We start from the raw sequence: 14,074 nt of genomic DNA, 5'->3' as shown, positions 1-14,074 counted from the left end.
TGGTGAGAGCCCACTTGAAGAAGTGACAGCCATCTCCTCCTTATGGCAACCTCACTTAGCAGAGGGGGCAAGGGAGCACTCTCCAAAAGGCCGCACTTTCTAATATTATCACCATGGGGGTTAGGATTTCAACATATGAATTCTGAGGAAACACAAACATTCAGACTATAGTAGGCCTCAAATGAGCAGGGATTTTCAAGAAGTTGGGAGCATGATAGTTTTTCCTAATCCAATGTCTTCCTACCTGAAGTCTGAGACCAATCTCTCCATACCAGTTAAAAGTGATATAATTGTGATATATGTCAAACTACTATATGCTGAGAAAACAAGGAAAGAGGTACCCTCTTCTCAAGAAAATCAACTAACAGGCCCAAATAGTCAATACATTGAAGAGAAAGTACCTGTCAACTAAGGGGAGAGATAGGGAGTAAACACTTCTACAAGAAGCTTAAATTTTGTATCCATTTAACTATAGATGATTTCAGTTTCCACTATGGGCTAGGAACTGTGCCAAATTTTAGGGATTAAAACACTAAACAAGATAGGTACCGTCTCTGCCCTTAGAGATTACAGTGGGAGAAACAATGGAGAAATCAATGCTACTATTAAGTGTTATAATCACAGATGTAAACATCTCCAAAATGGACTCAAAGCCAGTTTCTATTTAAGTTGGTTATAGTCTATCTCCCAAGATGATCTCAGGAATTCAACACTTAATCCTATATACACTCCTACGTTGTATTTTCAGCCTAGTATCAAATCTTAGGCACCTGTGTATCACCCTACATTTTTTCATAAATATCTGTATGTATCTGTCTCCCAGCTTAAAACAGGAACCAAGTCTTATGTTTACTCACATATTTGCATTTATGGACTAGCACAGAATCTGATACACAGTAGGCACTCAGTAAATACTGATTGAGAATAACTAAAGGATTGAATGAATGACAAATAAATGACCTTTCTGTCTCTGTCATTCTATCAGATGAACTATGACTTACTTAGTAACTTCAAGACTACAGCCTAAAGAGGGATTCATATTCTTCCCCAATTTAATCTTTCATGGCTCCTACTCAGATAGGAAGCTCTTCTCCTTGGATTAGAGGGGCTAAATTATCAGCAGAATTAGCACCTACAAAAAAAGCTAAGTTATACCTGTACAAACATATTCTCTTAAGTTTGTGGCTTACGCACAATAGTTGGATGATGCCGTATGGTCATCTACTTAAGAATAAGTAATATAGAGGGGCACCTGGGTGACTCAATTGGGTAAGCCTCTGACTTTGGCTCAGGTCATGATCTCACGGTTCATGGGTTCGAGCCCTGTGTCAGACTCTGTGCTGACATCTCAGAGCCTGGAGCCTGCTTCAGATCCTGTGTCTCCCTCTCTGCTCCTCCCCTGTTTGCACTCTGACTTTCTCTCTCTTAAAATAAATAAACATTAAACAAAAGAAATATTTAAAGAATAAGTAAGTAATATAGAAATTGAATACTCATTTTACTAAGTAGGACTCTTTTTTTTTTCATTTATTTATTTTGAGAGAGACAGACACAGCAAGTGGGGGAGGGGCAAGGAGAGGGGGAGGGAGAGAGAGAAAGAGAGAAAAAGAGAGAGAGAGAGAGAGAGAGAGAGAGAATCTTAAGCAGGCTCCGCACTGTCAACCCAGAGCCCGACGTGGGGCTTGAACTCACAAACCTGTGAGATCATGACCTGAGCCAAAACCACGAGTTGGATACTTAACCTACTGAGCCACCCAGCCACCCCCTTTTACTAAGTAGGACTCTAAAGTGAGATCTCAAGAGCGTATCTTTAATTTTTTGAAGACAAAGTCCAGACGGAGAATTCAGATTTGCCAAGGACTTAAAGGTTTAGATTCAACAGTTATTTTACAAGAAAAAAAATTCAGAAGTCATTGAAAAGTTAACTTTATATGAATAGTGGGCAATAGGGAATATAACCTTAAATCATGGCCATAAAACCTGGGACTTTTCACCTTGTAATAGCAAGTCAGATAAGATACAACATCTACACTGGATTTTCTAAGGCAGCTTTAAGGTCACATGTGCTGGTGCATCATTTATCATTGTGAATTGTCAGTGCATTTCTCTTTAAAAGAGTCCTAACTTTGATTCAAAAAAACCATCTGCATAGATACAGAGCATTACTGAATCTAATTTACATTACAACCAAAAAGTTAAAAAACAAAATTATCACCACAGGAAACATCCTATACTATACGTCCTAAAAAATTCTCATAATTATGTTTTTAGTTATCTAAATCTGCCAAAAGACTATGAGCTACATAAAGGCAACTCTTTTTTTTTTTTTATTTTTTTTTTTTAACATTTATTTATTTTTGAGACAGAGAGAGACAGAGCATGAACGGGGGAGGGTCAGAGAGAGGGAGACACAGAATCCGAAACAGGCTCCAGGCTCTGAGCGGTCAGCACAGAGCCCGACGCGGGGCTGGAACCCACGGACCGTGAGATCATGACCTGAGCCGAAGTCGGCCGCTTAACCGACTGAGCCACCCAGGCGCCCCCATAAAGGCAACTCTTTATCTCCCATCGCCAAGATATTTTTAAAAAATCAAATAAATGGGTGAATTATTATTTTTTAAAGTTTATTTATTTATTTTGAGAGAGAGAGAGAGAGAGAGAGAGTAAGTAGCAGAGGGGGAGAGAGAGAGGAGAGAGAATCCCAAGCAGGCTCTGCACTGTCAGCACAGACAGAGCCCGACGTCGGGCTCAAACCCACGAAGTGTGAGATCATGACCTGAGCTGAAATGAAGAGTCAGATCTTAACTGACTGAGCCACCCAGTTGCTCCAATAAATGGATGAATTAGAATATTAAAGTAAAAACTTAGCTATACATCCATATCAATTTAAGTAATTCAAGCTATATCTCCTTATCAGGGAAAACAATTTATTATTTGCATTATAGTAATAAACCTCAGTATTAGTAAGAAAAAGGTTTATCTGTTAATATCAATGACTCTTTTAGAAGTTATAAAAAGCAGAAGGGGTTATAAGACCTATAAAAAGAGTAAAAAAGCATGAAAATTTTCTAGCAATTTTTAAGTTGCTAAAAATACTAGCTGAATTTATAAGCACAGATTTTTTTTACCTTTAAACCTAAATGATTAAAAAGCAGTTAAAAAGACTTATTCTCTAAGCCTAGTTTCTCAAGGTTTTGCTGTATTTTATTTGCTCTACATCTAGCTCTTTTAAGTTTTGAGGAATATCTCATGAGTTCTTGTAATTCAAATTTAAGTGAAAAATCCTAGCTTTTCTGTCAATGCTACCTGATTTATACATTTTAATCATGTAGCCATAACCTTTTTAGTTTGAAGAGTTTGTTTTGTGTTTTTTTTAGCTTATTCTCATACAATAAACCTTCTATTTTCTTACACCTATTAGCTGCCTCTGATCTTAACTTCCCCTGGTTCGACTACACACAAAACATCATAACTACACATAGTATGCTAAGGGTTTTACATTAATAGTAGAATGCTCTGTGTTTTATTTCCACTCCTCTGATGACTAACATTTACATGATCCCTTTACCTGTAGTGGAACATGAGAATATCTTCAACAATCAATATAGTGATTCATTAATGTTTCCTAGGTCAAAATTCATAGGTTATCATTCTTGAAGGTACAGGTAAAAAATTTCCCTAAATACAGTACCTTCTATGTGCTCACACTGAGGCTCATTTACCACTTCTCCACCCACATAATTTTCTCCACATAATCTTCTGAGAACATTCTATAATTTATTCCCAAGTGTTGGTACTTCTAAATGTACATTCCTTCTTTAATAAATATATTGGAATCATTAGATTATAAAACTGGAAAAGACCACAGCCTCATCATCGAATCCTCTCTTCTCAATTTTACAGTATACGTTGGAGACATTAAAACAAACACTTGTTCCAAGTGAAGTAATATAAACTATTAGAAAACAATCTAGATTTTTCTTATTCTAAGTTCATGTCCTTACCATTAAGTTATATCTCAGTGTTATAATATTTATTTGAAAGCACTCCAGGGGAACAAAACTGGTATTTACTTAGTAAAATATATGTTGCTACTGTATTTTACATGTTCTTTCCACTATTCTACATGGTTCTACCAAACTCAGTAGCTTACAGGATGTACACTTTAACTGTAAAAGTAATATTTTATCTGATTTTAAATTATTTTGTTTCTTTTAAAGTTACACTGTTTTCATCAGTGCTTTAGGTTTTACTCTTTTCAAAACAAAAAAGCTACACTTTTAGTAGCTGTAGTTCTGAATTTCTAGGAATTATGTTAGATGTTTTAGTTCTTTTTTTTTTATGTTTATTCATTTTGAGAGGGGGGGGGGAGAGGGGGAGAGAGAGAGAGAGAGAGAGAGAGAGAGAGAACCTCAAACAGGCTCTACACCCAGCATGAAGCCCTACAAAGTGGGGCTTGATCCCATGACTCTGAGATCATGACCTGAGCTGAAATCAAGAGTCAGATGCCCAACCAACTGAGCCACCCCAGGCATCCCTCAGGTGTTTTAGTTCTATAATTTCTAAACAGCTGGCCTTTTTTAAGGGAGCAAAATGAGGATGTTATGTGGAACAGATCCTCTAACCATCCAAGGTCATTTCCCCACCATGACTGGGAGAATTAAATTAGACAATCCACATATAGAACAACCAATCAGGTATCACTTTTCTCAGAAATGCCATAGGCACCCTGAATTCAATATGCCCCTGAATTCAATACTCCCCAAATCTGCTCCTGGCCTTTTATTTACTTCCTGACTCTATTACTGGCATCACAACCCATCCAAACAAGCGAAAAACTTGGGCATTATTTCCAATTCCTCTTCTTCTTCATTCCCCAAGTACAGTTTGCTCATTTTCATTTTCCAAACTTCTCAAATTTCAGATCTTTTCCTGCATCCCTACCTCTACCGCCTTGATTCAGACCCTCAAAGTCCCTCACTTGCATGCAAGAGTCTTCTAATTGATCTTCCTGCCTTTACTCCATTCGTTCCATAAAGTGACTCATCTTCACACTACCAACCAAAGTAATCTTGGTAAAACCCAAATCTGATCATGTCTCTCCCTTATTCTGAAGTCCACCACAGCTCCCTAATATCTATGGGATAAAATTCAAAATCGGAATTTCCATTACATGGCTCTGTCCATTTCTTCAGTCTCATCTTTCATTATATAGTTTCCCCTCTTTCCTACAACCAATTCTATCCTCTCAGTTAGTCACAATGGACAACTTACTTTCCTTTTCCTGTATATCCCATTTTGTTTCATTCCTCTGCATCTTTGTTCACTTTGTGTTCCTTCTACTCAGAGCACACTTCCTCCTGTTGAACACTTATTTTCGATGCTCAACTCAGAGCTCACCTCCTCTTTGAAGCCCTTTTAGAACCTCACCCTCCCCACACCAGTGGAAACGACCGTATTTTCTACTGGTTTCCCCACTGAGTTTTTACATAAGTACTTGTAACAGCTTTCACCCCATCAATGTGTTGACAAATATGTCTCTAATTTCTGGAATGTAGGCACTATGGAGCAGGTATAGTGTCATATTCAATCTTTACTCCCATAGATTTGCATAGAGTCCATCACATATTAGGAACTCAACTATGTGGAATGAATGAATGGACCAACAAAGAAAAGAACTATATAGGATACTCTTGAAGGAAGTTTTAAAATTAAAATACTCAAAATAATGTGGTACTGACCAGGGTATATTTCCTTCCATAAATTCCACATTTTTCTACTTAACATACTTTTCTTTATTCAAAACTTAAGATTTATTCCCCTAAAAAAATCTGATCTTATATCTGTACTAACATTATTATCACCTAGGTATACAGACAATCTTGTAAATTATACTAATTGTTTTATTTTATTAATTTAATGGGATACCAAAATGATTTATGGTCAACTCCTGACTCTCTGAAGAATTTTAATAAGTATCATGGCTTACCTAGGATCTTTTCATGGACTGCTTCTGCCACTCAACTGTGGCTTACTTTTCTAAGCTGGCTTTCAGGTCTTTAATTATCCTGTTGCTGGCAATGAAAAGCAACATTCTGTGTAGATCCTAAGTGGAGGTCACTGACCAGGAGAATGGAAAAAATGGTTTCTAAACATGAGATAATTTTATACATTAGATAATCTGTACAAAGTGAATCACAAAATCATGTATCTGGATCAGATAAACAATGTATTTATTATTTGGACAGTGTTGCTGTTTGTTGGGACCTTTTGTTTTCTTTTTCAAAAATTTTTGGGGCGCCTGGGTGGCGCAGTCAGTTAAGCGTCCGACTTCAGCCAGGTCACGATCTCACGGTCCGTGAGTTCGAGCCCCGCGTCGGGCTCTGGGCTGATGGCTCAGAGCTTGGAGCCTGTTTCCAATTCTGTGTCTCCCTCTCTCTCTGCCCCTCCCCCGTTCATGCTCTGTCTCTCTCTGTCCCAAAAATAAATAAACGTTGAAAAAAAAAATTAAAAAAAAATTTTTTTTTAACTCAAAGAAAACTATTCCCAAATACTTCTGCCAATCTAGTAAATTGGTACAAATACCTGCTACTGGTTTTCCCTTAAAAATACCTGATAATTAAAAACTTTAAAGACATGAGTATGATATGAGCTCACTAAATTTCTCCTAATCAACATTTAAATCTACAAAAACTTACAATAAAAATATGTTCACTGAGATTCAGTATTGAAAACTAAAACAAATTAATTCTAGTAGAACCCAATATGGAAATGAACTTTGTAGTGAACTTTATACATGACACACAAATCACTAAGCTACAGTAATGTTCACTAAGTTTATAAAGGCTTATTCAGGGGAAATGTTTTAGAAATAAGTTACTTCTTAGGATGAGAAAAGATCAGTCCAGCATTCTGTTTATCAACACACACTTGTTGAGTATCTACCAGTTACCAAGTGATGGAAAGATGGGTTAGCATTTTTATTACACAGCTATGTTTTAAATTTGTGCTGTCCACTACACCAAACATTAATAGCCACATGTAAGTTAAAAATTCAGTTCCTCAGTCGTCCTGGTCACATTTCAAGTGCTCAAGAGCCACATACAGCTAGTGGCTACCACATTAGACAACACAGAAACATGTCCATCACAGCAGAAAGTCTGATTGGATGGTGCTCCTCTAAACCATGGTAAAATGCAAATTTCTAAATACTTTTCAAAATGGCGATACAAGTTCAAATAGTAAGTTTTTGATTGGCTTTTTGTCAGGAAGAGAAAGTATGTATTCACAAATGAGAAAAAATAAGTAAATACAAATACTAATAGTAATGAAGGGTTTAAGTATATAAATCAATTTATATGGCTTAATTTGAAATTATACCATATTAAATCTAAAGATTTTCGAAGTAACTTAATCTTTTGTCCTCATTTTACAGACGAGGAAACTGAATTTAGAGAACAGTACCAGAAACAATAACTCTAAGAATTAAATATATACAAATAAAGTCACTACTGAAAACAACCAGAATTTCCTGTAACTGACAATAAACTGAAACAAAATTAAAGTCTGAGCTATTCTGTGTGTTTGAGAATTAGCTTTTCCATTGGATACGCATAGGCTGTTCACACAGTGGTTAGGATTTCGGGTTTGGGGTTAGGCTGCCTAGGTTCAAATGTTGCTCCTTGGCTTCCTCGCTGTACAACCTTAGGCAAGTCATTTAGTCTCTCTGAGCCTCTATTTCCTCATATATAAAATGGAAAAATAACTAAACTACTTCACAGGCTTGGAAAGATTAAGTGAAATTATGCATGCAAAGTACACAGAGAACCAGGCTCATAGTAAGCCCTCCAAAAATGCTAGTTGTTATGAAACTTGCATTTTGGTTGAACCTAGTCTACTGGAGACTTTCTTTGATTAATTTCTATTCACCTTAAAGTTCCTAAGACAGATACTTGGGAAAACATTCAAAGATCATTATGTAAACACTAGGTTACAAGGTGGCTCTACCACTTGCAGTCACAGGAGAATCTGCCTCCAAGTCTCTATCAACACTTCACCCATTGGTCTCAACACCTTTGCCATGAGAGTGTAATACAAAGCCCCACAGGCAACCTGTGGGGTCTAATGGGTCTTAAAAAATGAAATAAACGAAAAGAACTTTCCCATGATAAAATAGTGGCATCTGCTTTTTATGTTGGCAACTGTGGGTAAAGTAAGAGTGGGAGACTGGATAAGTAGAACCATTTTGGATGACAAGAGTTTAAGACTTCTCAGAAAATTGTATACTCATGTTTCTAAAATTTATGCTTCTGTGTATTAGCAGAAGTTTAAATAACTACATTCGAATTCTGAAACACGTATTTTTGAGAGTATTTTTTTTTTAAATACACAGTTAGGTATGTAATGGTAAAAGATGTTCTTTCAATAAGTTTTCAAGATATCTTAATACAATTTCTTAGTTCATGGCAACAGAACAACAGGTACCCAACTTAATGTTATCTCCAGAAAGTGTGGAAATGAGAATGGCATCTCCAAGTCCTACCCTGGAAAATGTTTTATTCCAAGAGTAGAGAGATTTCTTTCCTTTTTTTTTTTTTTTAAAGTTTATTCATTTTTGAGAGACAGAGACAGAGTGCCAGTGGGGGAGGGGCAGAGAGAGAGGGAGACACCGAGTCTGAAGCAGGCTCCAGGCTCTGAGCTGTCAGCACAGGGCCTGACGCGGGGCTGGAACCCACAAACTGTGAGACCTGAGCCCAAGTCGGACGCTTAACCGACTGAGCCATCCAGGTGCCCTCCTGGAATAGACAGATTTCAATAGAATACAACAGAAGCACCAAATGGCCAAAGCTTCATTCCTCTGGAATCTTTTTATAATGAAACTCCAGAATCATCTCTATGAGGCATGGTCCTGATCAAACCCCAAATAATAATCAACGTTATACATTTTAATCATCATTTCAAATCAAACATTTTCCTGTTGGTCATTTTCAGAGTTCTAATCTTACTTTCCATAATGTTAGCAGTTATCCTAATTTACTTTTCAGTTAACTTCAATAAGTATATTTTCTTTCTCACACTACACTGTAAATTTCTTGAGGTTTTACCTACCGAGTCTCCAAACAGAACTAATATACTTGATAGACATTTTCAAAATGTATGTATTAATTGATTATTTAGTGATGCAGAATGGAATCAGAGCACCAGATTCTATTCCTTACTCTGATATCAGTAATAATATGATCTCACCTTCAGCTTCTTCAGAGGTCAGGCTCTTTGACTTTGAAATGGAATGATTATACAGGCTGATCTCTAAGATCGCTTATATTTCTGAAAGTTTATGCTCTTACTACTAGCTAAAGTTTAAATAACTACATTCAAATTTTGAAAGGTATATGTTGTCAAGAATAATTTAAAAAAATAAACAGAAGAGGGGCACCTGGGTGGCTCAATCGGTTAAGCCTCCAACTTCAGCTAAGGTCATGATCTCATGGTTAGTGAGGTAGAGCCCCGCATCAGGCTCTGCGTTGTGTGGAACCTGCCTAGGATTCTCTCTCTTTCTCTCTCTCACTCTCGCTCCTTGCCCCTACCCCACTTGCACGTGCACGCGCTCTCTCTCTCAAAATAAATAAATAAACGTAAAAAAATTAAAAAAATAAAAGTAAACAGAAGTTAGGTCTGTAATGGTAAAAGCTGTTCTTTCATTAAGTTTTAAGAGATATCAATAAACTTTATTAACTATAGAAAAGCAGCAACACACATCTGATAACATTGCTCCAAATGAAATTACAAAGTGATCAACACGTGACATTTCAATAATTGTCCCTATGAGACATCATTTGCTATTTTCTTTTATCACTTTACAACATTTATTCAAACTACTATAATGACCTTCAGTTGCCATAAATAAACTTGCATAAAAAGCTGGCTAACATACTTACTAAATAGACTGTCACTAATAGTTAAAGCTCAGGAAAGAATTTATTCGTAGGAATAATTTAAATACATATTTAAAATTTATTCTGTTTTCTGTAAATATTCTGAGATTATCCCATAGTTATGAGGTTCAAATTAGTACTAAGGGAGAATTAGTTTGGTAACTTAATAATGGAAATATACAGATCAGAGAAGAGTCTACTATCAATGTAAAAACATAAACATTGTACAGGCCTGTATTTTTACAATGTAAAAATATAAACATTGTACAGGCCTGTATTTTCTAATGAAAATCACTGATATGATTCAATTATCAAGCATACTTTTTTGTAACACAATTAGTACATTTTACCTTAAAAGGCAAAATGATAACTCATCAGACACAAAAAATTCTTTACACTTTTCACATTCCTATACTTTCTGTACAGTTACTACATTTTTGCAGTTGAAAAAGAAAAGATAACAAAGTTCTACCTCTATATTGGCTTTTAAAAATTTCCCTATCACATACTAAAGTATGGTCATTGATAATTTGTATGATAGTATCTCAAACTTTTCTGGGGCTCCTGAAAATTAAAACCTTACTGGTGAAACATAAACCATATAATCTGATCTCATTATTCACATTAAACAAAACGAATGACTGTATCTTTCCAAATTGATTCTGCTTTGTTGATATAGAAAAAAAAAAAAAAAAAGAAAAGCTATTTCCTTCATGCCAAATTACAAAATTAACCTAAAACAGGTTACAAACATAGAAACATTAAAAGACACTATTTACACAAACGGAAATAAATGATCTGGCATTCCCTCAAGTGCTGAGATGTCATTTACTCCTGGTGATAAAACAAATACCATTTGTTATCTGATCATTCTGAATTATAAAATCTGAGAGGAACCGGACAAAGACACACCAGTTTTTCTTTCACAGCTATCCTGATTTTATTTATTTATCTACTTATTTATTTAACTATAAAGAAATTCAATTTGCATGACTTTTTATTATTTGGTGTAAAATGTAGAGTGCCTGCACTTTCAGCTTTCAGAAGAAATTCACCATATTCTGTAAGCACTTTGAGTGACCTTTAAGTTTACAGACACCGTAGGAGAGTCTTGAATGTCTCAAGAAAAGGCAAACCTGCCTTGCTTTTTTCAAGGAGAAAGTTGCACTTTAGTCTTGTTATATCTTCCATTCCTAATCTGAAGAGACGGAAGGGTCTCTAAAACACAGCCGCTTGCTCAGAAATTAACCTTACCTGCGGAAAGCCAGGCTAGTAGCCCCTTACCTTGTGATAGGTTGGGCTGGCCCCAAGTGATGGAGGGAAAAGAGCCAACTCTGCCCACAGCACTACCTGTGGCTCCCAAAGAGGTGGTCGTGGGCAGGGGAAGCAAGGGCTTGGATGGTTCTATGGACTTCTTATCCGGACCATATTTGGGGAATTGTTCTAGCGAGTGCGTCCCCCTCGCTCTATAGAGAAAGGGAATTTCGGGGACCACTCTTCTCCCTCGATCTCTCCATCCGGCCCTCCGTGCTGGGCCCTCACGCCGGAGCTGGGGCGGGGGGGGGGGGGGGGATGGAGGAGGAAGGCAGCTGGTCCCCAGGGCTCCCTCGAGCAGCTCCCGGCGGCCGCTGCGAGGCCTGGACCATGCCCGCGGCCTCGGGGCTCCGACCCGGAGGGGCGATCGGTGCCCCGCGCCGGCCCGCCCGGTAGGTACCCAGACCCGGCCCTTGACTCACCGCTCTCCACCTCGCTGCCTTTCTTGGCGGTCGCTGCGTTCCCCATGACTGGGGCGATGGAAAGAAGGGGTCAGGGAGGGGAGGGGGGCCGGGGCCGTCCCCGCCGCTCCACAGGCTCAGGCAAGTCCCGCTTCTGCACCGGTCAAAGCGGTGGGTGCTCCTGGCGCTGGCGCCCCGAGTCCGGACGAGCAGCCTGGGCCGGTTCGGAGGGCAGGGCTTCAGCGAACTCCCCAGCCCCGGGGGCTACAGCGGTAGCTGCGGCGGCGGCAGCGGGCGGACACTCCCCTTTCCCCCGCCCCGCCCCCCTCGCTCGCCCCCCTCGCCGGCCGCGGTCTTTCTCCGCGGGCGGGCGCGCGCGCCGGAAGTGACGTGTCGCCCTGGACGAGGGCGGTGGGGCGAGGGGGCCTGACTCGGGGGCGGCGGTGCAGGCTAACCCAGACAGGCGACTCTGCGGCCCGCCGAACTGCGTGTTGTGGCCCGGGATTGGGTCGGATGCTCATCCCAGAGATACGGGAGGCGGCGTGGGAACCGTTAGCTTCGAGGAACCCGTCGTCTCGCAGCCCTGGAGCGGGGCCTCGGGAGGCCGCAAGGGGGCTCGGGTTGCTTTCTTTGTGCCCCGCAATCCCGCGGCTGCTCGCTCGAAGGTCGCCTTCTTCCCGCAGGCCCGGGCAACCGCACGTGCGTGTAGGAGATCCCAAGCGAGGGGAACCCCCTAGTTCTTGCCTCTGGCGAGTGCGGACTGGTCAGCCTCAGCCGCGGAAACAACCTGGTCCCTAATGTCGACCGTGGCTCGGAAGCTCCCTTTACTCCGAAGATTCAAGGTATTCGCTGAGCCCACCACGTTGTCCTCCCGGTTCTCAGGCATCAGTCGCAAGCCCCGTGATGTTTCCAGTGCGGTTTTCATTCGCCATGATTTTGTGGGGTCACTCTCAAGATTTTATCAGACGTCTCCCAGGTGGCGATAAGGAAAATACCGTTTCTGCACAGTGTCTGTTGATGCGAGACATTGGATTGAGCAGCTTTCTGTGTTGATGTCAGAATAAATGCGTTCACAATTGATAATTGCGTTTTATTAATATACATTATAGAGCACTTGATTTTTTCACATAGCTTTACTTACAGGTATGTGGCACTGTAGTATTTTTTGTTACCGTGCCTTTTAACTTTGCGAGCATTTGTGCCAAACTTAATGCAGAAAGACTTAAGTTCCTGAGGGCGAGACCACATAAACGTATTTGGTGACCTCAAGGCACCAGGCACAGTAAGGTTTAATGGATACCAGGTGACTTTAAAGTAAGCCAAGGAAATTTTTCAGATTTTTAAAAAAATATATTTTTCATTACTGACAAAAACAGAGTGCTAAGAAGGCCCTCAGTAAACTCTTAGTAACCATTTATTACCAATTACGTTAAATTAATTTAACAAACATTTATATTATGTGTACCGTATTCCAAGTACCGTACAAATAGTAACTCGTTGATCCTCAAAACGCTGGGAGATAAGGTAGCTTTACTGTCATTATTTAACGTGGGAACAGGTAAAACTGAGCAGAGAAATTAAGCAACTTACCCTATGTTACACAGCTATCATCTGGTGGAAGCAGGATTTAAACCTATGTGGATGGTCTCCAAAGTCACCATTTGTCTATAACATTGATCAGAAACCTGTGGATGTTGTGGTAAATTGCTTTCTCACCATTTGAAATCCTTGACTTGAGCTACAAGAGATACAGTTTACTTTTTTGGGAATTTCATTATACTATAGTCCCCCCTTATCCACAGTTTTACTTTCCATGGTTTCAGTTACCCATGGTCAGGAAGCAGATGATTCTCCTGATGTATCAGCAGAAGGTCAATAGTAGCCTAATCAAGTCATAGTATTTACGTCGTTCACCTTATTTCATCTCATCATGGAAGGCATTTTATCATCTTACATCATCACAAGGAGGGTGAGTACAGAACAAAAAGATTAGATAAAGACCACATTCACATAACTTCATTGCAATATATTGTTACAATTATTCTATCTTATTAGTTATTGTCAATCTATTATTGTACCTAATTTATAAATTAAACTATAACATATGTATGGATGCAGAGGAAAACTGTATCCACAGGGTTTGATACTATCCATGGTTTTAGGCATCTACTGGGATTCTTGGAACATATCCCCCATGGATAATTGGGGGTGGGGGAGGAACTACTGTATTGTTTCGAGGGTTCCCATGAAATCCAAGTATTATGAAAATAACAGAGAAAAAAGGGTTTGGACTAGATGTAAGGTTTTGTGTCAGCATGTAACAATGTTGCAACAATGTCACATCTTTCCAATCACATTTAGTTTTGTGTTGTGGATGTGACATTTGCCCTACATACATGGAAAATTCAATAAATAGCATTAAGC

At 39.2% G+C, this 14,074-nt stretch overlaps 1 protein-coding gene across 1 annotated transcript in view; it reads right to left on the bottom strand.

Moving 5' to 3' along the window:
- PRKACB (protein kinase cAMP-activated catalytic subunit beta) overlaps nucleotides 1-12,042 on the bottom strand; it is a 125,326-nt gene extending 113,284 nt beyond the window's left edge. Inside the window, exon 1 of the mRNA XM_043575432.1 lies at nucleotides 11,672-12,042. Coding sequence (XP_043431367.1) covers nucleotides 11,672-11,717 — 46 coding nt within the window. The 5' untranslated portion in view covers nucleotides 11,718-12,042. The remainder of the gene's footprint in view (nucleotides 1-11,671) is intronic.
- Nucleotides 12,043-14,074: the final 2,032 nt, after the last annotated feature.

This window comes from Prionailurus bengalensis, chromosome C1 (genome assembly GCF_016509475.1).
Source record: "Prionailurus bengalensis isolate Pbe53 chromosome C1, Fcat_Pben_1.1_paternal_pri, whole genome shotgun sequence".
Taxonomy (NCBI): Eukaryota; Metazoa; Chordata; class Mammalia; order Carnivora; family Felidae; genus Prionailurus; species Prionailurus bengalensis.
Note: the sequence above shows the minus strand (reverse complement) of the source record. Positions and strands in the feature narration are given on the sequence as shown.